Here is a 21,859-nt window from a genome sequence, read left to right as displayed (position 1 = left end):
CGCCTCCACATTTGGTCCGGCCCCCTGAACAATACCAGAGTATTTTCATATATGTGCATTTTTATTTGATAAGTTGGACTTTTGCAATAAAATAAATGTTAGTAATGAACTTTATTATTAACTACTAGTTAGTAACTATTTTATACATGCATATAATTGACCCTAACCCTTTTTTTTATGTGGAGAACCCAGTGTTATTTGGTTATTATTTATTTCATAAATAGTGTTATTTCCTAACTTTTGTTCTCTGAAGAATCCAGAAAAGGTTTTTTGATTGTGCTTTCTGAAAAACAATACATTTTTATGTTTAGCACTCTTACAATCGTCACACTTTTTCTGTTACAAACTGACCCCGGCCCCCCATCAGAGAAGGGACAAGTTATGTGGCCCTCACAGGAGAAAGTTTGGGGACCCCTGCTTTAGAGCAATGTTTCTCAAACGGCATTGGGATTTTTTTTATAATCCAATGTCCCAGTTCTTTTCCATGTCTTTACCAATTTGCTGGGATTCATTTAGTGTACTTGATGTTCTTACTTTAAATGTTGTTTTCACAAGTAATGTTGTTTCCATTAGAGCAAAAATGTTTCAATGTTGGTAGATGTATTAAATTATCTGAGAATTACAGTTGTAAACTGTGTGATTGTGAGCGTGAGTGGGAATAAAAATAGCAATAGGTATTTTGTTCCATATAACACAGCAGGAGTGTAACAGGTAAATCTTTTATGGATGCAAACTCCACTAAAAACCCACCTGTTTAGGATTGTATTTGAAACGTAATCAATTGCAAATTTATTGATGGAACCTGACTGAATGTCGTGTTTTGATTGTTGATTCTACGTTGCATTGTGTTTCTGTGTTTGATATGATGTAAAGCACTTTGAAATGCCTTGCTGCTGAAATGTGCTATACAAATAAAATTTGATTGATTGATTGATTGTAGGTGTGTCACACTTCCTAAAACGCGTGACCTACATTGTTGGATCGCAATTTCCTAAAAATAACACAACATGTAGATTTCTGAACATTTGCTATTTGAGTAGTCCTAATATAAAGTCCTAATAGTTTCTGCACAACTCAGATTTTAGGGAAGTTTGTTCCAAAGCTAAGGGTATTATTCCACCCTTTTCGTTGGTTGAGCTCTGTTCTGTAAAGCAGCGACGTGATTTCACCAGGAGACGTTCTGTTTTGTTTTTCTGACCAGTAACTCAAAACTCCTGACTTTTAAGTGCAAAAAAAAAACCCACTCCACATGAATGAAATTTTAAAAAGTAATAACAATAAAATGTATTTATGTGTGGATAGTCCGTGACAATTTTCTTACTAATATGAATAATATTGTAGATATTTTTAATTTCAAATCTTACATGCACCTCTATTGTGGTCTACAGAGTGAAGTAGTAAGAGAATGTGATTTGATTATATGCTACAACTACCTGCCATACACGGCCGACAGCTGTCTTCGGTTGGCGGAGGACCGACGTCAGTGTTTGTGCTTCTTTGGGGAAGATGGCGGAGGCTGCGGCTGTTCCCCCGCATCGGTTTTTCTGTCACTGTTGTAAGGGAGAGGTAAACCCCAAACTCCCGGTAGGTCAGATGACTTTAGTTTGTGTGCCGTGTTATTTTGTGGAGTACCGGGGCTGACAGCGCTGCCTGCCGGAGAATGTCTGATTCTTTCGCCTGCTTGCTAAAGCTAAACCCTGCTAGCCTGGTAGCGCTTGTTAGCCCCGTTTGTTGTTGTTGTAAACTCACGAAATAAACTCCTGTGAAGATTTTATTTTTTGCAAAGAAACAGACTTTAAAAGCAAACACTGTCTACTTTCGACAGGTTTAAACGTCTAACAGGTTTATGCCTAAACTCTCTGCTTACAGATTTGCTTGAGATACTTCAGATAATGTTGTTCGCGATATTTCTACTAGTCAACAGCAACAACCGAGGGAGAGCTCTTAACTAACTGATCATCGACAACGTATTTAAAATTAGCTGACAGAAAGTCGACAGTTACCGTTTCTGATTTTAAAAAACAAAAACAAAAAACGTATTATTGACAGGACGAGTTGGGGAATTTTCCAGAGTGTACACTTAAAAGTGTTTAGTTTCAGTTTTGCTATCAAAAGTAGGAGTGAACTGACCACAAGTGAACTATTTACAGTTAGCATTACGATACTTCTTAGAATATATATTTTATGTCCGCTCATGTAGGGGTCACTACTCAGCGGAGTAGTGACCCCTTGTATTTTTCTCCATACTTATCAGGTCAAACCACATAGTGCAATACGGTATCACTGGTCAATCTATCTGCCAAATTCTTATATTTTTTTTGTGTTGTATTTATATTTACTTATATTCTTATTCCTTGTTTCTTGCATAATTTAAGGTTTTTCTTGCATAATTTAAGGTTTTGGTTACTCACATTTGGTGTGTACCTTAGTATTTAATTTGTATTTTGTATTCTTTTGCACTTTTGCTTACTGTGTGTTATCTTTGTTTTTTGCCTGGGAGCTGCTGGTAACTTCAATTTCCTGAGGGAGTCTTCCCAAAGGATCAATAAAGTACAAGTCTTAAGTATTTTTGAAAGATTTGTAGTAAATCCAAGCTTTAACAAGTACTGAAGGAACTTCTATTATATCATATCTGTAAGATCTTTGATTAGTCTTGTATGACCATTAATGGGCTTTTGGAGACAACTTTGTGTTACATTAAATACATTTATGAATTTAAAAGCTAATCTAAGAAATGTGGTCACACTTGTCTCTTTGTTCCACATTTCAATCAAGTAGCTGATTTTATATGTGTATATTAAACTTGCTGATTCAAATTGTCTTTGAGAACTATAAAATAACATGGTAGAAGACCATTCAATATTTTTCTCTATTCTCGCTGCCCTGGGTTGTCATTAGTTATATTATCAAGAGCTGATGGCATGCCATTTGTCAGAGTGTTCTAATAGTTTTCATATGCTGTATGACAAGCAGCACCTCTGTAAATACCAAGTTTACCCCAGTACCTTCTTGACATTTTTAAACTCTTGCCTTATCTCAGAGAATTTGAAAATGCTGCCAACATTTCCAGATCTCACATTTTCCATGACAGCCAGAGGTTTAAAGTTGAAGCAGCCTGGATGAGTAGCTGACACACTTGTGTACAAAGTAGTTTTCTTTTTAAACAGCTACTTGCACTTTTAATTTTCATCAGACTTGATTAAAATAGCCAACTTTGAGTCTTCCTGCATCAGTAATCACTCCCATTATAAAATGACCAGATGTTGCACCAGTGGGTCTCTTGACTTCTCAGTCATATTTGTAAGTCTCTGTTTTTTGGTGCATCTCTAAATAATTTTGAGTTGTCAACATCAAATCAGATGTATTTAATTATTTTAATGTATATATCGCCCTTTCACATGTTGATACACATCATTTTATCTCAGGGCAACACTCACCTAATGTCTGACCAACTGTAGTTGAAATTGTTTTCCTTATTGTTTTATTTTGACTGACTTTTTCAATAAGTTATAACAAAGTGAAGCTTCTAAAAAATTGTTGGATTTGTTGCATAAGCGTTATAGCCAAGGATAAGCTAATACTTGGCTATAGTCAGTCAGGTAAGCTAGTCATTGTTTCATAAAATCACATTTGTATTGTGTGTACTTACAACACTTCTAATTAGAGGTTTATATCCCGAGCTTCATTTGAATCTTTATTTTTATCTATTGCATATTATTTATTTTTCTACGCCGTCACTCACTCAAAATAGGTTTGCTACTTTAAAGGTTACTAACATGTCAGTCAGCCAGATGACTACAACACCCATGTATCACAGCACACTACCTCGGAACTTCCCAAGTATCATTTTTCATTCATCTAGGATCATGTGCGCATGTATAAAACAGAAAGGATCAACTGGGCAAGTGTCACACGACTGGCACAATCTGGTTTTGCCAATTGTGCACTTTCAGATCCTAATGTTTGTCAGATCAGACTAATGAAATGTAACTCCTGGAATAATGTCATGCATGTATGGAGAAATTTATATCATTTTTCCAAAAGCACTTTCCAAATAAAGTCCATCATTAGCTAAACACCTTTAAATACAGTTTCTTATGCAGGCGACGTAAATCTGATCATCTCCTCGTTGTCTGTATGTTCTGAATCTTTGCTCGGCCCTGTTTTCATGGCTGGAAGGCCCTGGCTTTCATTAGGAAAAGAACATCTGAGCGACGGTGGTGTTTTCCTCATTCTGTCTCACTGTTTTCTAACACTCAAGGCGTGGTCGGCCAGACCAGCTCTACCTCCTGGGTTACATTCAGAAAACACTGGCTGTCATTCAAAAAAAGGGTCTGATATCATCTGCCAATGTCCTGTTGTTAATTTAGTCATCAAGTAAAAATACGTTGAAATGTTTTTACACTGGAATCTGGAAAGTGCTTTCAGATAACATGTCAAAAAATGGAACTGGTGTCTTTTACTTTTTATTTTTTTTGCTGTACTTATAGAGGTATGTGATACAAAGATATTAGATTACGACATAAAACATTGAGAATAACATACATTTAAAGCAAAGTTTATTTGCATGCTTCTTCATGTTTTGTCAGCAAACTTAAGTGGAGCCAGAAAGAAAACATTCACAAGCTAAATTGTCTAATTATCTAAGACTTTGTAGTCTTAGATACATCTGAAGTTTTTAATTTGCTACATATGAAATACAAGTGTTTTACCGTTTATTTTCTTCTAAAAACAATTGGCAGATTGGGATTTACACATTAATAAATTAGTCTCGTTAAATGTCAGTACATTTTTTGTTATTTTTAAGTTTTGAACGGCTCCACATTGACCATCCAGTTGAAAGAATGTGTTTATTGTATAAAATATGCAATTTAATATATAAAAGAGGAAAATCTGAATTTGGAAACAGCAGATTTTAAAGGCTTTTTTATGAGGATCATTTTGTTCAGTCCTGATCTGTGTTTTCACACGTCTTTAATTTTTCTGCTTTGCCTTTGGCTTTATTAAATCAATTTTATATAAATAGCATGCATGTTATCTGAGTGGTGTCGATTTGCTTTCAAATTAAAGTACAATTTTGGAGACCAGCTAAGTAGTCTGGTACTGAGTGCTCTGGAAGTATTTAGGTATTAAATGTCAGCTGTCCAAGGCACAACTTTGCAAAATAAAAGCGACCAGTGTATAATTGTTTTCCTGTTTCCCATAGTAATTTTTCCCTCTCAATGTTAGTTGAAATCTTTTTCAAATAAATATGAATTCACTTTGAAATATGCAGCCGCATACTTTTTTCTAAACCTAATGAATGTCAGTGTAAGAATAACAAATATTTATTGGTTCAGTCTTCTTCCACCAAAAACAATGCCTCTTTATTTGTTCCTCTTTTTTTTGTCCTATTTTCTAACATCTAATTCACTCGTTTAGCCAAATCATAACACCTAAACCTGGATTACTCAAACCTAGTTCTTGAGATTTACCATCCTGCAACTTTTAGATGCATCTTCTCTCCAACACACCTAAGTTAAATGACTGAATTCCCGCATCAGCTCCGCAGAGCCGTAGTAACGACTCATTAATGTGTTTAAGCTGTGTTGGAGAAGAAATGCACCTAAAAGTTGCTGGACTGGACTTGGCCATCTGTGACCTACACAAACATCTTCAGTTTCTGGTTATCTGCATGAAAATGTTTGACTCAGACTTTGTTTTGCCTCCTTCCAGGAATACATTTGTCCAAGATGTGATTCAGGTTTCATAGAGGAAGTAACAGAGGACTCCAGGTACGAGGCTTTTCTCCCTCTGCTTTAATTGTCCGTATAAGTAATCGTGTCAATGTTGAAGTGATCGGACTGTAGACTGAAGTTCTGTTTAAGCTGCTCGTCATGCAGTCTCGTTCCAAGATGGCACTACAATTGTTCAGAAATGAGGGGTTGAGTGTATGTTCATAATAATGTGTCTTTTGTCCCCTTGTGCGCTGCTTCCCTCAGTCTCCTAGAGGGCGGCGCTAATGGGCTAGATGACACAGCCACACAATTTGCAGAGGTACAAGTTTTTGGGGGGTCGTTGAAGGAATACAAACAAACTAACATCAATGATGTTTCAGTTTGTCGTCTTCTCTTCTTTTGACCCTTATTTCTTATTGTTTTCTACGTATAATTTCTCATACTAACCCCTCTCTGTTGTCGACATCTTTGTAGCTATGGCATCTTTTGTTACTGGAGCGGCCATTTACAACAGACAGAGACAGTCCTGATTCCGAGCACCGGCTCCCTGGAGGACGCCTGATGGGCTTCGGTGATCTGGGAGGGCTGGGAGGCGGATCGATCGGGGGATCTGTCCCCACAGGTTTGGGAGGATCCATGGGGGGTCTGCTAGGATCCGGGGACTCCTGGGGGCAAGGGCGTCCGCCTCGTTTAGGCAGCCAGAGGAGATACAGGTCCAGAGGCAGCAGCAGGCCAGATCGCTCACCAGCGGTTGAGGGGTAAGTTGTTTCTACCGCCCGGCTCGGTTGTCTCCCTCCATGCTTCCCGTTAGTTTTGCTCACGAGCCTCGTTTCCAACAAACGGCGGCGGTTGAGACATGTTGCAGCTCCAGTGCGGTCACTGGAGTCGCTCACAGCTGACGTACAAAATGATTTGCTGCAACTTGTTGGATGTTTCAGGGGCAGCCCTGCAGTTCTCTTTGCTGTGTGTGCAGTGACTAAATACAAGATGACTTTCACAGCAAAAAGTCACATGCAGATTCCCAGATCACACATAACTTGCTGCATAAGGCTAGAAATCAACTGATCAAATAAAATGAACTAGAAAAAACGAATGTTTTTTGTTTGTTTGTCTCCAAAGACACTGATCTTGATCCTCAGACAATCAGTTAAATTTTTTTAATTGATTTTGGCTGCTTATTTTACTCAACTAACGAAACAAAAATCTGAATTTAGCAATATAACTGGAGCCAATTGTGTCTTTGTCTTCTCATACCAAAGTTCTTGAATATACAATTTAAAATGGATTCTTTGCTAGGTTGTGTAGACAGGTTCATCGTTTTAGGAGACAGTCATGGAAATGATGCTTCTTATTAGACTTGCAGAAAATTGAACTCACCGAAAAGAGACGTCTCTTTCTGCTTCTAAATGTCCTTTTACCCAATATCTGTCGGCAGTACTCAAAATATATGCTTCATTAATCATGGAGGGTGATTTCTTTACACATGTAGTAAAATAACAAGGCACAAAATATAATGAAAAGATGGGAGTAAATGAAGACAACTTACATAGAAAATATATTTGTGAAAGCAAACAAAAAAGCTTTCTGGAGTGTCTGCTTTGCTCAGCAGTTTCAGTGAGAAGGTTTAAATGTTTCTTGAACCGCAGATCCCTCCTGTTATTTAAAAACTTTTTTTTTTTTTTTTTACATGATTCAGACATTTACCAAAAAATTATCCCCATAAGGAACCTATTTATTTTACATTGGAGTTAACGTTTGTTGACTCCAAAAATGTTAACAAATGTTGCAATAACAATATGACTTGCAATAAATAAGCATCTAAACATTGTTTATGATTTTGTTGCAAAAGCTACTTCTAGACAACATCTGCTGTTTTTGTTACTGAAACAAGTTAGTTGTAGTTTCATAATGATTTTATCTTCTTTAACATGCTCATTGAACTGCTTAGACTGATTTTTACAGTTTAAGCAGTTCTTCACAATATGCATATTGCATACAGTGATATTGCAATGATGATAAATTTGCAATATATTGCACATTCCATGTCTGAGTCATTCATAGGTCAGAGAATTTCTCTAAGACTGCTTGAGCATTAAAGTATGAATGAGTGGAAAAAGCAGCCAAAGTCCAAAGAAAATCTTTGATTGGTTACCAGAAATATTAATGCAATTTCTGACATGTACTTTAATTTAAAATGAAAATCAAATAATTGTCCCCCAGCTATAATGGGTCTTGCATTTGGTTCTAACTTTAGTTGCTGCTGTGTGTTTTTTCTTACAGGATCGTACAGCAGTTTCTAGCTGGACTCTTTGCCAACTCTGGAGTTCCCGGCTCACCTCCTCTGTCATGGTAAACCTAAGCAGCGTCGCTGGAGTGTCAGCGTTGCTTTTCTGAAACTGTTCATCTCCAGCTTGGCTGCTCCTCTGTCTTTTATAGGACAGGGATGCTGCACTCTAACCCGGGCGATTACGCATGGGGACAGGGAGGGTTAGACGCTGTCATAACGCAGGTGAACTAATTTTCTTACCACACTTTCACCTGTTTTTACCCTCGAGTTTACCTGTGTGTGTGTGTGGTTAGTTACTAGGTCAACTGGAGAACACAGGCCCTCCTCCAGCGGAGAAAGAGAAGATTTCTTCCCTCCCGACTGTCAGTATAACTCAGGAACAAGCAGGTCTGTCATATTTTCTGCCTCTTAGTTTCTGACCAGGTTACATTTGTCCTTAAAGTTAACTATAGCTGCGCTTGAGTTGTCAGTTTTACCCCTTTCCATGAACAGCGGTTACTTTATTAGGGCTGTTTGGTCATGGCTGCTAAGTTTTTAAACTAGTTATAAAATCTAAAGGCTCTACTCTATATGTTTTAGTGCTGTTCACATACAGAGTCACTTTAATGCATTACTATGGGGTTATATCCTTTTATTGAGAAAATATATATTTCATTAATATTTGCTTATATGTATATTTTAGATTCAGAATGAAATGACTCTGGTCAGCTTTCTATAGTTTTAAATTTTGGGAAAATATGTAATTTATTCTTTGGAGTGTTTTAGGTTTTGACAGGTAGTTCAAATGAAAATGAAGTAAAAATGTTTCCTATTTCTATATTTATTTATTCCCTCTTTTTTTCAATTGACATCAACATCCAAAAATGATGAATTCAGCTAATTTTTGTATTTAGATAAACAGACATTTAACATGGGCAAATATATTTAATATTTATTGTCTTTACAGTCTCATAAAAGTACAACTTTATTCCTTGAATAAAAATGTGTGTATATTATTGTATTTAAATGTCAAAATGGGCCAACAATTGATTGAGAAATCCAGTTAATTGTATGATTTTTAAATGAAAAGACTATGGCTAATAAAAAACTGTTTAGGGTAAAATATCCATTAACCTAGAAGAGATTAACAGTTTATCCCATTAACTAATTGCAGGGTACCCTTTGTAACTTTGTCTTTATAGAGTTTAACTCGCACTAACTCCTTATCTTTGTATTGTAAGAATAGGAAGCTCATAAGTGAATAACAAAAGAGAAGTGTTTTTTTATCAGTGAAAACTGAAGCATGTTTTCCACTTCTCTCCTGCAGACTGCTGTATGGAATGCCCAGTGTGCAAAGAGGACTTTGCAGTAGGAGAACCAGTCAGACAGCTACCCTGTAACCACTTCTTTCACTCAGAGTGTATAGTACCATGGCTGGAAATGGTGAGTCACGATACAGAACAGCAAGCATATGATTCATTTGCTGTTCTTTTGGGGGGGGGGGGAATCCAGATGTAAAACCACATTCAAACTAGCTTTCCAGGATAGAGCAAAAACCTTTATAATTATAACAAATTTCCATGTGCAAGATTAGTATCAGAAAGGAATGATTAGTTTGCAGTTTGCAATTGTACAGTACTTTTAAAGACTATTCTTAACCCTTAAAACTTTTCATATTTTGCCAATTTCATTAGGATTTGATATACTGGAAAGACACAGATAAGCATGTAATCATATATTAGTGCATTTCTAAGTTCTAAGTTTCCCACAAATCAGGTTGTGGGAAACCGATTTCCTGTGGAGGAAGGCGATCTGGTCAAATGAGAGAAAAAACTAAAGCTACGCGTCACCCTGAACACATCATCCCCATGCAGAAATATGGTTGTGGAATGGCACAGTCAAAGTCCCGATCTGAATACTGCTGAGAATCTGGGTTTCAGCAGATTCTCAGCAGATAAAATGCTGTTTAGAGAAGTTCTCTATCCAGTCTCAACTGAGCTAGAGCTAATTTGCAAAAAGATTAAAACATCCCTCTAGATATGCAAAGGTGAGTGAGACAGAAAGTGGTTCCTATAAAGTGTTCACTCCAGAGACAGAATGAATGAATTCATACCTATGGGATTTTTAGCATTGTCCTTCTGCTTTACATATATGTTTTAAAATCCATTAAAGTTGGAGGTTTAACATGACAAAATCAGAAAAAGTTAAAGAGGATGGCTAACTTGCTGAAAGTTGACATCCATTGAAATTAGTTTGATTTGATTAAAGCTCAGCTTGTAAGTCGAGTTAATGTGTAGGTGGGAACATGCTGCCCTGTTTTGTTTTTTAGTTTAGTTTGACAGTAGTAGCACCATATTTTGGAACAAAAAAAACTGCTGCAAGCTGATGTCTGCCTACTTTTCCCATGGTTTTGCAGCACGACACGTGTCCAGTGTGTCGGATGGGTTTGAACGGAGAAGACAGCAGCAGCCAGCCCTCAGAGTCCCCCTCGCTCTCCACGGACCCCCGCACACAGGAGAGATGGTCTTTTTGAGACACCCCAGCTGTCTCATCCTCAGCTTTCCATCACATACATCCAGGAAAAAAAAAAACAACAAACGCTTCTCTTTTTTCCCTATTTTCTCTCTGTTCCTGTCATCATATTTTCAGCCACTTTGTATATTTATTTTCTATTTTTAATGCCTTCTTCTTCAATCATGTATCCTCTTAAAAACGTCTTAATTTGTTGTGGTTTACTTATTCTATTTTATTTGTCGGGATAGAGCAGCCTAGATTGACCCTCATCTCGCCCCGTTCTTTTCCCGTTTCCGCTTCTCGAGCAAAACTTCGCCGCACTTTTCTCTCGGCGCGTTGCTGAAATTCTCAGACGGAGGGAAAAAATAAGAAATTTTTTTCCTCTTTACCGTTTCAAAGACACAGAACCCTGTAGCTGAGCCCTGTGAAGGCACGAGGAATATTCTTAATAGCAATTCTGCTCAGTTATCTTACAGTGATTGTCGTCAGGAAAATGTTGACATTTTAAATTGAATAGGAATCTGGTTAAAAGAGCCGCAAATAGAAGCTGTAACTTCAGATAAGAGGAAGCATTTTTTTTAAGTCGTCCCAACTCTGAAACCGTACATGAAATGAGGAAATTACATTTTTTAGCGTTTCACCCTCGTGTTTTATGCTTTAGATGTCATAAACTCCTCCTGGTGTATATATTAAATACAAATGACATCCCTCTCTCATTTTAGTCCTCTGTTTATGGCAGTCTTCTTTTGATTTGCATTTTCATCACTTATTTTGATGTAAATAATTTTAGTCCTACTTAAGGTTTGCAAAGGAAAAGAAGACATTGAGAATGGCAACACAAATGTGAAATACATGGTTTATGAAAACTGTATATTATAAATATAAAATGTTTATGATGTATCAATAAATTGACAAAAAATGTTGCTTGCTTACAGTGCGTTTAATATTGATTAAGAAACATTTTGAACAGTGCGCTTTATACACAATATAAAACTAAAAGAAGGCATTTATGAGCTTTGTTGATCAGGAAGATCATTAGTAGCACGCTGAGGCACCAGCAGTGCTTGTGAATAAATCACTTTCATTTATTGCTGTTGCTTAAAAAAAAATGATAAAAAAAAAAAATAGCTTCACAAACTCGATTAAAATGTGCTGAGGTTCTTTGGAGTTATTTAAATAACTAGCGACAGTAATTGTGCGAAACAGAAATGTGTTCATATTAAAACCGACATCGGATCTGCTCCTTTTCCAGCCGACTGGTGAAATGTAGGGAAAGCCAGTGGGGACATTATGCCAGAGTAAACCCGTCGATGCTGAATACCTTCACATTCGTAGTGCAAAACAAATGAGCACATTAGTGATAGCAATGAATTAGCTTGTAATTGATATGTTTCCAGGTCCATATTCAACTCAGAATTTGGGCTACGAACTGTTCAAGTGGACAATTACCTTAAGCAACGATTTATGACAAGAAAAGTCAAAATCATCCAAGTTGTTTGATGTTCATACTTTGCCATTTGATTTGTGAACCCATCTTGGAGTTTTTACAAACCTTAACCCATATGAAAGCTGTGTTTGCTGGACTGCAGTTATTTGTAGATTTATTATTAGGACTTATGAGTCCTAATAACTATTAGTAATAAATAGTTACTTAGTTACTTATAGTCCTAATTAATAGTTATTAGTTATAATAACTATTATAACTAATAAGTTATTATTAATAATAACTTAAGTTAAGCTATTATTAACTTAATAATTAGTCCTACTAGTCTAGTTATTAGGACTAGTAACTAATATTAGTTATTAGGACTAATAATAACTATTATTAGAGAGAGACATTTAATCTCTACATGTATTAGTCCTAATAACTATTAGGACTTATAATTGATGTCCAATTTAAAGATAAGCTTATAGCCTATTAGCTTGGGTTTAAAACTGACACCTTTTATGTGGATCGTCCCCAATCACCTCACTGCCTGGGTTGCTTCACCAAACAGCCAAGGTGAAGTAAACAGTCTTGCTGAATGAGATCCACTTGGCGAAACACAGCCTTTATCAGCAAAACTGACAAAGGGGTCAGATGTACGTATGTCTTAACTGGAAAAAGAAATCCAGTTCAACAGATGCAACACATCTAAAACTCAAACTGCTCCCATTTTAAACCCTGAGTGGCCCCGTATCAAATCTTCAAAAGCAATTAATCTCTGCATGTAAACATTGGCTGGGCGGGTGAGTAGTGGCCTCTACTCATAGCGTTGCAACATCTCAAGTTAGCAGGATTGTGAGAATAAACAAATGAAAATATGACGACATGAAGCCGTGACGAAATTAGATCTTTTCCAGTGCCGTTTTCCTATTTCTTTAGGAAATACTCAAAATGAAAACTAGACCAAATCATTTGCATACATACTGTCTGGAGATTTTGTCACAAACAGATTCGGCATATTCTTAAATTATATTATCCAACATGAAAAGCGGAACCCTTTTCTTAAGCTAAGTGTGCCGGCATGTAAGTGGTGCAGACCCTAATGAAGACATAACAGTTTGATGAGATTTATAAATGGTTGGTTTTGTGTCTGCAGTGCTCAGAGAAACTTTAAAGTGCGTCATTGTTAAATCTCAGTGTGTGTTCCAAGCCACCGTGAGCAGAGAATGGGCCTGCGCAGTGCAGGGAATATAACCCACAGCCGGATCCCACACCTCAAACTGAATGGCTGATGGTGACCTGAACACAAACACACACAGCAGGTTAGTATTTACCACTAAACTGCACTAATTAGGATCTATTTCTTTATTAGTACCTGTTGAGAACGATGAGAACCACAGAGCCGTCTGGTCTGACGAAGGCGGAGAACTCAAGCTGTGTCTTTCCACTAGCAGACACTCCCACTCTCTGGGACCCCTCCCACAGGAAAGCACTGTATACAAAGACTAAAAATAAGGATCTCATTGTAAAAGTCAAAAGGAAACATGCGAAAAAAAACGTCACCTAAAGTGGGCCATGCTGTAGAAAGTTGGCTGTTTGTAAAAGACGTCCCGCTTGGCGTCCACTATGACGGGGCTGTCCACAAAGTTCTTCACCCAGTTTGGCCCACCAGTCTGGTCCAGTGCCAGGTTCCAGTCAGTCCAGCCCACAACGTAGTGATTTAAGTCCTGAAGCAGAGAAAACACCCTCGTATGTCTTCTGAAACTGTAGTGGTGAGAAGTGTATCTTCATGAAGTGAATCTGTTAACTGGGCATTCAGTGTCTTGTCACACTACAAACACACACCGGAGTTTGGAATATAATATGATGGACCAACGCAAAGTAGAGGATGCGCCTTAATTGAAATTAAGAATGGAACATGTTTTTTAAAAGTTTTACAAGTAATAGTGTGATGTGCATTTTGCATGTCCCCTTCTTCACTCTGACATTTCTAAATAAAATCTAATGTAACAGAATCCAGGACACGAAAGGACATAACAGATCAGTTAGAGCCAAAGATTGGTGACTGGTTCAGTCACAGTCCAGACCAAAATTCAACTGAGAATATTTGGCAAGTCTTGAAAACTGATGTTTACATATTTACTTCTTCTAGTCTGACTGAATAGAAGGACTTTTGCAAGGAAGAGCAGGCAAATATTTCCATTTCTAGCTGTGTACAAAAATGCCCAAAGGACTTCGGACTGTTCCTCCAGTAAAAACTGATTCTGCAGATATTGAGTCCATAGACGTGCAATGCTTTTCAGATTTGTTTTTCTAAAATGTTTTGAAAACCATGCATCATTTGCCTTCCACTACACTTTACATTTTATCCATCCATCCCATACAATCCCAGTAAAGCGCATTAAAGTTTTAGCTTGTAACATGACAAAACGTGACACCGGCAGAGAGGCATGAACAGGATCGAGTTCTTCTTGACTCAGGGTACGTCTAATACCTGAATGAGCACAAAATGAATAGAATGGAAGGACTCCAGTTTCCCCCTGCTAAAGTGAAGTAAGAGGACACAGAACACCAGTTCCAGCTTGCTCTGCAGCCCTGCAGGCAGTTTCTGTAGTGTGTGTGTGTGTGGGGGGGGGGGGTGCAGCAGAGTGTAACATTTAACCTGCACTGCTCCGTGGAGGGGAGGGAGACGCGCCTCTCTGGGACGACTCGCAGCTTGTCAAATCTGACGTCTGCAACAGTGGATGTGACTGAACAAGCACCAACCCTGAGATGAGCTCACCTCTAGGATGTCATGTGCGTACTGCTCTGCCCGGTCCCAGCTGCCCAGCTTCACCCCGCGGTCCGCTGAGCTCCAGCCCGCACAGGCCTCCGTGCCAAACAGATAGTACTCTGGGAACAGCTGATGGGTGGCTCCCAGGCTCGCCTCTGCAGGGACGAAACTGTCCAGGTACCAGTGCACCGCCACGCCGTGAATGTATCGTGCTGCATGAACATCACTGAGAACCTGAAGGGACAAAGAGGCAAAAAAAGATAATTACTGCAACTAGAGGTTTATTTGTCTGATCATATAATCTGTACCGAGTCTCTCTAATTTATGTGACAATTGAGATGACAGTTGTGGCATAAATTCGAGAGATTCAGGGAAATCTGTTCATTCGACAGTCTCCAGATGTTGAACTGACTTTTGATTACTGTTAGTTCTACTGAAATGAGTGACTTAATGTTCTCACACACATTTCTTTCCCTAAAGCACTGCTATCCAACTACATTGCTCACATTTAGTGAAAGCCAACAGATCTGGTGCTGGGCATCCAGTGAATTATGAAACAGAATTAAAATGATCTGTTTTCATTTATCACTTATTTTATTGCTTCAAACATAAATGCAGTAAACAGAACACAAATGTGAAATTCAAACTAAATACGGTACATTTAAAAAATTGCGATTTACTAATATGAAAAATAAAACAAAACCAAAATGACTCGTAATTCCTACAAATTCAACAAAGTATTCTTCTGGCATCTGACTTTCCAAACCGTTCTAGTGTTTTTCTCATTAATCTTGTTTTACAACAAGAGAAAGATCCTCTATGACAGGTTGGGCTCTGAAGGAAAGTTTTATTTCTGTTTGTATTTTGCTTGTTGATTTCTAATTTAAAACAAAATAAAACTTAAAGTTACACAATTCATATTTTTTGGTCACTTGAAATCTTGAAGATCTCTTTTTTCACGATTTTTTTTTTCCAGATTTTCCTTTTGTTAATGAACTCATTGGTGGGTTGGACTGACACCACCAGCGAGCCCCCAGTTGAATGCTCCTACCCTAAAGTTTCAGTTTATAGAATCAGGAATTTATAGAAAAAAAAGACCAGCATAAAGTAGTGGACCACATTCAGAGTTTCTGAGAAAGTATGGAATTTGATTTAAAGTCTGGAAAAGTATTAGAAAAGCAAATAAGAGTGTGAAAAAATTTATATTTCCAGACTTTGTTCTCTGTCTTTCTCTACTCCTTTAATAATTTTTTTTTGGTGGGGGCTTAATTGTACTGAATATGTCAAATTATCTGTGGAAAAATTATTTAGCAAAACCTGGGACACACCAGGAATATGTAGACTTTTGAGATGAACTCAATTTTAGAGTAAACGTCACACATTTCTATCAGCACTCATGATGACTTGCATGTGACTTATATGGAAACATAATTTAATTACCACTGCCATTTTACTGCAGATTGAACAGCAGCAGACTTTGCTCATTTCGAATTCACCTTACATGCCACTACTTTCTGCTTTTACTTTCCTTTTTGAATGTTTGGTCTACTGCTGGTTTCCTAAAATATAACTGTAGTTTCTGATCTCATCTGCCACCATGTGGGTTGAACAAAGTCAGAGACGACCTTCCCTACTGCTCTATCTTTCTGTCCTTGGACTCACCACTCGGGCCCAGTGGGGCAGCAGCAGGCGGTTGTCATCCAGTATGAGGATGTGTGTGTGTGGGTGTGCTGAGGACTGCAGGGCCGGGCCCAAGTCCATAGCCACCCAGTCTCTCTGCTCCTCAGGAGTGAAGCCCAGAGCCTGGAAACTGCAACCACGCAAAGATATTAATGTGACTTTTAGCATTTTTAAGCGGCAAGGATGCTGCGTATTGTTCCAAATTAAATCAGGGACCTGTAGCTTGTCATTTGTCCTGCAGAGGGCTCATTTCCTGTAGTCAGCGCCCAGAAGGTTAGGTTATATTTAGCATATTCCTCAAGGAACCTGCCAGGGAAAGTTAAAACACATCAGAATTTATCTCTCTAGTATCAGGCCTGTCTGATGTGTGATAATAATTCAAGGTAAAAGACCCAAAAGTCACCTGATATAGTACTGAGCCCATGTTTTATGCTCCTTGCCCCCTGGCTGGCCCTTCAGGGAGCCCTTTCCTATGAGTGCACCATTAGTTTTCATCCAGGCAGGGGCGCTCCAGGCACTGCCCAGCAGGGACAGTGGGACAGGGGACAAGGCCTGGGCACGCAGCAGCAGAGGGATCTGAAACAAAGAGGAAGAGGATATTGATGAGGACACATCAGGAGATGGACGCGTTTCTGCCAAAGACAGAGACCTTCATCTTCACATCCTCAGGGGCCAAAGCGAAGCTTTTCAGGTTGTAGTCCCCGGGTGTGTCAGCGTAAGTGTACAGCCGAGTGGAGAAGTCACAGCTGGCCATGGGGACGCGCACAACGCTATAGCCAATACCTGGTACAACACAGAGAAACGAAAACGGTCTTCAGTTATCAGAGCCGGCCCAAGAAATAAGTTAACCAAGCCAGGGACTCCAGACCAGCAGGGGGCCCTCAAGAGTCACGTAATACTTAGTAACTTTCTTTGCCATTTGTTGTTCACACTATATTTTGACAACAATATGCTACGTTTAATTTTAAATTTGCTCAACTGTTTAATTTGTTGTAAAAGAAAAAATAAATATTATTTAAACGAATATAACATTTAAACTAAAGTACATATTTTTTTGATATATTATACAGTTATCGAGCACTATATGATTTCAGTTTTTTGTGACTGAACTTTAGTACAATTCTTTTGCACAATAAATTTAGTACAATTTATTTTTATTTTTTGCTTTATTCTCAGCGCTTTTTATTTAATAAACCACATAAACTGATGTCTCTAAAATAGTCAATTTAGAGTATGTTTTGTTGCCACAATTACAAAACATACTCTGGTTCATGGTCTTATCTGAAAAGTGGGCTCAAATTCTGCTCAGGTGGCCCTCGAGCGTTGGACCGGGCCCCGCAGCTGGTGCAGATGTCACAAAGCTTTAAACATCTGCAGGTGTGAAGAATCTGATGATGCTCTCCTCCAAACCGTGACGGCACCGCTGCTCCCTGAATAAATTAAGGTTCCATCGACATGCCTGACTCACTTTACTAGAAATCTTTCATCTCTGCACTGTGAATAAAAACTTCAATAGGATTATGAGCATTATACTTCGCAGTCCTTTAATCTCTTTTCTGGTACTGTGCCGGTGACACGATAAGATATGATTCTCAAAGATGAAACGATAAAGATCTGCCTGCTGCTGCTGCTGCGATAAGCTACATCTGTAAAAGCTGATGATCTTATGGTGTTTTGCAAACAAAAACCTCACTGACATTTACAAAGAATGGCTTGTAAAAAAAAAAAAGGAAAAAAAAAAAGAGGAAAATCATTGATGCACATTAAGTTGTGGGGTTCTCAGCAGAGCCTTGTAGTACTAACAAATTGAATGGAGCGGTTTTCCTTTCAGCTGAAAACAAAACAGCATCTTTAAAATAGTAGAAAACAGTTAATGTCTGCAGCAATCTTAAGACTTTTCTAAAGACATAATTAAGAGAACACTTTCACTGCTTCTGTTTTTCTTTCTGTCATTGGAACACCAGAGAACAATCTAACCGAGGAGGGATGCTGAGAATGAGGCCGCATTTAAACTGAATAAAAAAAAAGAAAGAAATAGCATTTTCCTATTATTCATTTATTTTCCTAGACTCAGCAGTCTGAACCACCATCTCAAATCTCTAAATCATTTTAGACCAGCTTGCTGCGGTAAAAGAATTAAAGTGACCCGGATGGTCATTAGATCTGAATCTGCTAAAACCCCAACAGGATTTGCAGCATGATGAAACCAAATCTCCAGATTGAGGTTTCTGCCAAAATTGCTTAATCTACATTATAAAGATTTTATGTTTTTTGGGGGGGAGAAAAGATGTAATCCTGGATGGGGGAAAGTTTATGTCATGCAGTGGTGTGGTACAGTTTTATGCTTTTATGTCCACATTCAGTACCACTCCATATACTTAGCTTCAAAGTGGCCAGATGTTTCTGGGCGGCCACATGACAACCATTATTATTTTACCTCCCATTTAAAATTCCGAACCCAGTTTTGAAGCGAGGTTTTTATCACTTTTACTGCTGTACCACCCGACTGTGTTTCATTGATCTGCTCCAGTATTGACACCTAAAATCTTGAATGAAGTTTGAATATTGTCAGATCAAATGTCTTCTGGGAAGATGTTTAATAGTCAAACAGGACAAAGATGGAGCTATTTGACCACATTGGTAGCAGAAATGTTTGGAAGAGTTGCAGCTATTGTTTCAAATCTAAAAAAACACATGGATGTCCAACATGTGGCGGGGGGGACCATTTTCTGGCTCTTGGGATGATTTTCTGCAGCCCCTGAGTGCAATTAAAATTCTGCAGCAAATAAATTATTGCAGATAAAAGAAAAAAAAGAAAATATACCTTTTCAGCCCACTAATACTTCCAACTTGACTACTCTGGTAATTACTGACCAAGTGTTTGGCTTTCACTGTAATTTCATAATAAGTATAAAATTACAAACTTGGAGAATTTATTAGAATTATTGCTATTTATTTTCTTTAAAAAAAATAAAAAAATCCAAATAACGGTGCAGAATACTTTTAGGTGAACAATTCTGGCCTGTGTTGCAAAACGTTTTACAAACTTTGGCGTCGCAGCAGGACAATGATCATAAATACACTGATTTATGTTAAAAATCCCCCCCAAAAAACAAAAAAGCAGTTACAAACTGGAATGAAAACACGAAAACACTAAAAATCACAAGGTAAATACTGGAAGACTGTTTAAAACCAAGATTAGAAAGTCTGGCTCCTGTTGCTGTCAAATATAACAAGACAATAAGGCTTTCATTTTACACTACAGGATGAAGTGCATTGCTTTGGCATTTATGTTTAATATTTTACAGGTGGCACTTCATCTAAAACAATCACTTGCTGTGTTGGATTTGGTTGCTGTTACATTAAAACAACAATGCAGTTCATTTTGGTTTATTTTTATACTCTAGTTCCCAACTAATGTCTTCTTAAGACGCTTCAGGCGATCCAATTTATATTCATAAATCTGTACATAACACAATCCGTCCACCATCTAAACAAATTATAAGCAAATTGCATTCTCTAATAATACCATGCAAGTCACTGACCAATCCCTCCTCCAAAACAAGAAAGTGGCAACAGTGGAAAGGAACAACTCCTTTTCACAGGGCAATCTGTACTTTTATTTTTACACCCATTTTAAAAACAAAATATACATTTTTTGCATGATAAACAACAAAAGCGAAATCCAACAATGGCAAGGCATTATATTTTTCCTCAAGCTTAGTTTGTATCTATATTATACGTTGTTTTGAAACATCTAACCAGAATAACCATTCTAATGTCATTTTCTGACTTAAAGTTGCACTGTTCCACATAAACTCAGCCACTTTATAATCTTTATAAAGTTTATAATCTTTACCTTCTTTGGAGAAGTACTGTCGCAGCAGCTGCTCCTGTGCGCCAGCAGAGAGAGAAAGTATGTTAATAGCCGCTGCGTCCGTCATGGCTCCTCCGAACCCCTTGATCCTCTGGTACTTCTGGTAGGGAACAATCGTCAGCCTGAGACCTGGAAGAAGGAAACTCATTAAGGAAAAGCATTGATGTCCCAATATCCCAGAGCTCATCCTCTTACCTGCTCCAGTGCTGTTGACCTGGACTTGACCGTGGCCTGGCTCCATCCTGCTGCCTGCCATGCTGCTCAGGTAGGTGGAGTACTGACCCAGAGGTGGCAGGCTAACCGGACCAACACCGTCACAGTAGGTGGAATTACACTCACACACCACAGAGTCATGGCCGAGGTTTCTGGCAACACATCTGTTGATTCCTATGAGAGGAAAAAACATCATTACTGCAAATAAAAACAATGGGAGGAAATATTTGGGCTTTTGCTTTTGGGTTACCTGCGCAAAGAGTCACGTCTGCTGCACTGACAACAAGAGCTACGACAAGAGCTGATGGCAACAGCAGCACCATTTTACCTGAAGGCGAATAAAAATAATAAGGATCTGAAACTTTAGCAACATAACTTGAGCTCACTCAGTTCAAAAATCAAACACCTCACAGTCCTGTCGTTCAGATCTGTTTATAAACGATCAAATCACCTGAAGAAGAAGCTAGAAGAAACTCTGACCAGGTAACAACACTCCTCCGTCAATCTGTTGTTGTCCCATCAGGGAACTTCCTGATCAGTTTCTGATCACCTTTATGCAGTGGTCACGTGAATTGAAAAGCGATCACGTGAACAGCGTCGCAGTAAAATTACCTGCGGCTAGAGGGCGCTCTACCGTCAAAACGGGATTTAGGGAGTGAAACAGAGAACGTGTTTTCAGTGCTGATGAATAGCGTGAAATGTATCTGCCATTATTCCTTAAATTGGACGCAATCCATTTCAGAAAAGTGTAATCAGTGGAGAAAATACTTTAAAAGTGGGGAAAAACACAATAAACCAAATAAAGGAGGTTGGGCTGAGTTAAAAGCAATCACAATTGAACAACACAATTCATAAAAACGGGCAATACTGGCAAAAGAGCATATTTGTTTATAGATGAGAATCAAATAAATAGAATATCCACATTTCATCCATCCACTGAAGAATATTTATCGAAGATTGTTGCAGTGCAAATGTGCGGGAGGGAAATCCAGACATTCCTCTTGCCTGAGACACCGTCCTGCTCATTCTGGGGGATTTCACGGGGTTCCCAGAGCAGAAGGTCTGTCTGGGAAACTCGTCTGTCCGAGACTGCTTTCCTGCTTCAGGACCTGGTCGACTTCATTTCATTGATGGAATCATGAACTCGGCTCTCTAGCAGAACATCTTGTAAAACAATATCTGGCCATCAGTTTGCAGCTTAAGTTAGGTTATGCAGCAGTTCCATCATCTGCAGCACAACAGCACATTGTTCATCTCACGCAAAAAAAAAAAAAAAATACCTTTCAGAGTGGCTTCGGTGAAAGGCTGGACCCAAACCTGCTCAAATGTTTCAGGATGGCACATTTTATCACACAACGTGAATAAAATAATCCTAAAATAAGGGTGGGTCAAA

At 38.3% G+C, this 21,859-nt stretch overlaps 2 protein-coding genes across 2 annotated transcripts; one reads left to right on the top strand and one right to left on the bottom strand.

Moving 5' to 3' along the window:
• Positions 1–1,476: 1,476 nt before the first annotated feature.
• rnf115 (ring finger protein 115) lies at positions 1,477–11,420 on the top strand. The gene is made up of 9 exons (XM_005810274.3): positions 1,477–1,584; positions 5,716–5,774; positions 5,982–6,036; positions 6,192–6,475; positions 7,998–8,066; positions 8,154–8,226; positions 8,298–8,391; positions 9,311–9,426; positions 10,400–11,420. The coding sequence occupies exons 1-9, from the start codon at positions 1,507–1,509 to the stop codon at positions 10,514–10,516; spliced, it is 945 nt and encodes a 314-aa protein (XP_005810331.1). The 5' UTR covers positions 1,477–1,506; the 3' UTR covers positions 10,517–11,420.
• A 1-nt stretch (position 11,421) lies between these two features.
• On the bottom strand, positions 11,422–21,018 carry gba (glucosylceramidase beta). Its single transcript, XM_005810289.2, has 12 exons — positions 20,918–21,018; positions 20,717–20,794; positions 20,449–20,640; positions 20,236–20,382; positions 17,026–17,159; positions 16,780–16,952; positions 16,593–16,682; positions 16,359–16,506; positions 14,706–14,930; positions 13,487–13,650; positions 13,299–13,415; positions 11,422–13,222 (listed from the first exon to the last, which is right to left on the bottom strand). Exons 2-12 carry the CDS (start codon positions 20,787–20,789, stop codon positions 13,117–13,119), a joined length of 1,569 nt encoding a protein of 522 aa, XP_005810346.1. The 5' UTR covers positions 20,790–20,794; positions 20,918–21,018; the 3' UTR covers positions 11,422–13,116.
• Between the last annotated feature and the right edge of the window lie 841 nt (positions 21,019–21,859).

This window comes from Xiphophorus maculatus, chromosome 3 (genome assembly GCF_002775205.1).
Source record: "Xiphophorus maculatus strain JP 163 A chromosome 3, X_maculatus-5.0-male, whole genome shotgun sequence".
Classification (NCBI taxonomy): Eukaryota; Metazoa; Chordata; class Actinopteri; order Cyprinodontiformes; family Poeciliidae; genus Xiphophorus; species Xiphophorus maculatus.
This window is presented reverse-complemented; position numbering and strand designations above follow the sequence as displayed.

What these genes read in the sequence shown, in the direction of transcription:
- gba (XM_005810289.2), bottom strand. Translation starts at nt 20,789, where the DNA reads ATGGTGCTGCTGTTGCCATCAGCTCTTGTCGTAGCTCTTGTTGTCAGT. An exon ending in GGTCAACAGCACTGGAGCAG is followed by an intron (nt 20,383 to 20,448) that starts GTAAGAGGATGA and finishes TCCTTCTTCCAG; the next exon opens with GTCTCAGGCTGACGATTGTT. An exon ending in GTTCTCATCGTTCTCAACAG is followed by an intron (nt 13,223 to 13,298) that starts GTACTAATAAAG and finishes GTTTGTGTTCAG; the next exon opens with GTCACCATCAGCCATTCAGT.
- rnf115 (XM_005810274.3), top strand. Translation starts at nt 1,507, where the DNA reads ATGGCGGAGGCTGCGGCTGTTCCCCCGCATCGGTTTTTCTGTCACTGT. An exon ending in AGGTAAACCCCAAACTCCCG is followed by an intron (nt 1,585 to 5,715) that starts GTAGGTCAGATG and finishes GCCTCCTTCCAG; the next exon opens with GAATACATTTGTCCAAGATG. An exon ending in TAGACGCTGTCATAACGCAG is followed by an intron (nt 8,227 to 8,297) that starts GTGAACTAATTT and finishes GTGTGTGGTTAG; the next exon opens with TTACTAGGTCAACTGGAGAA.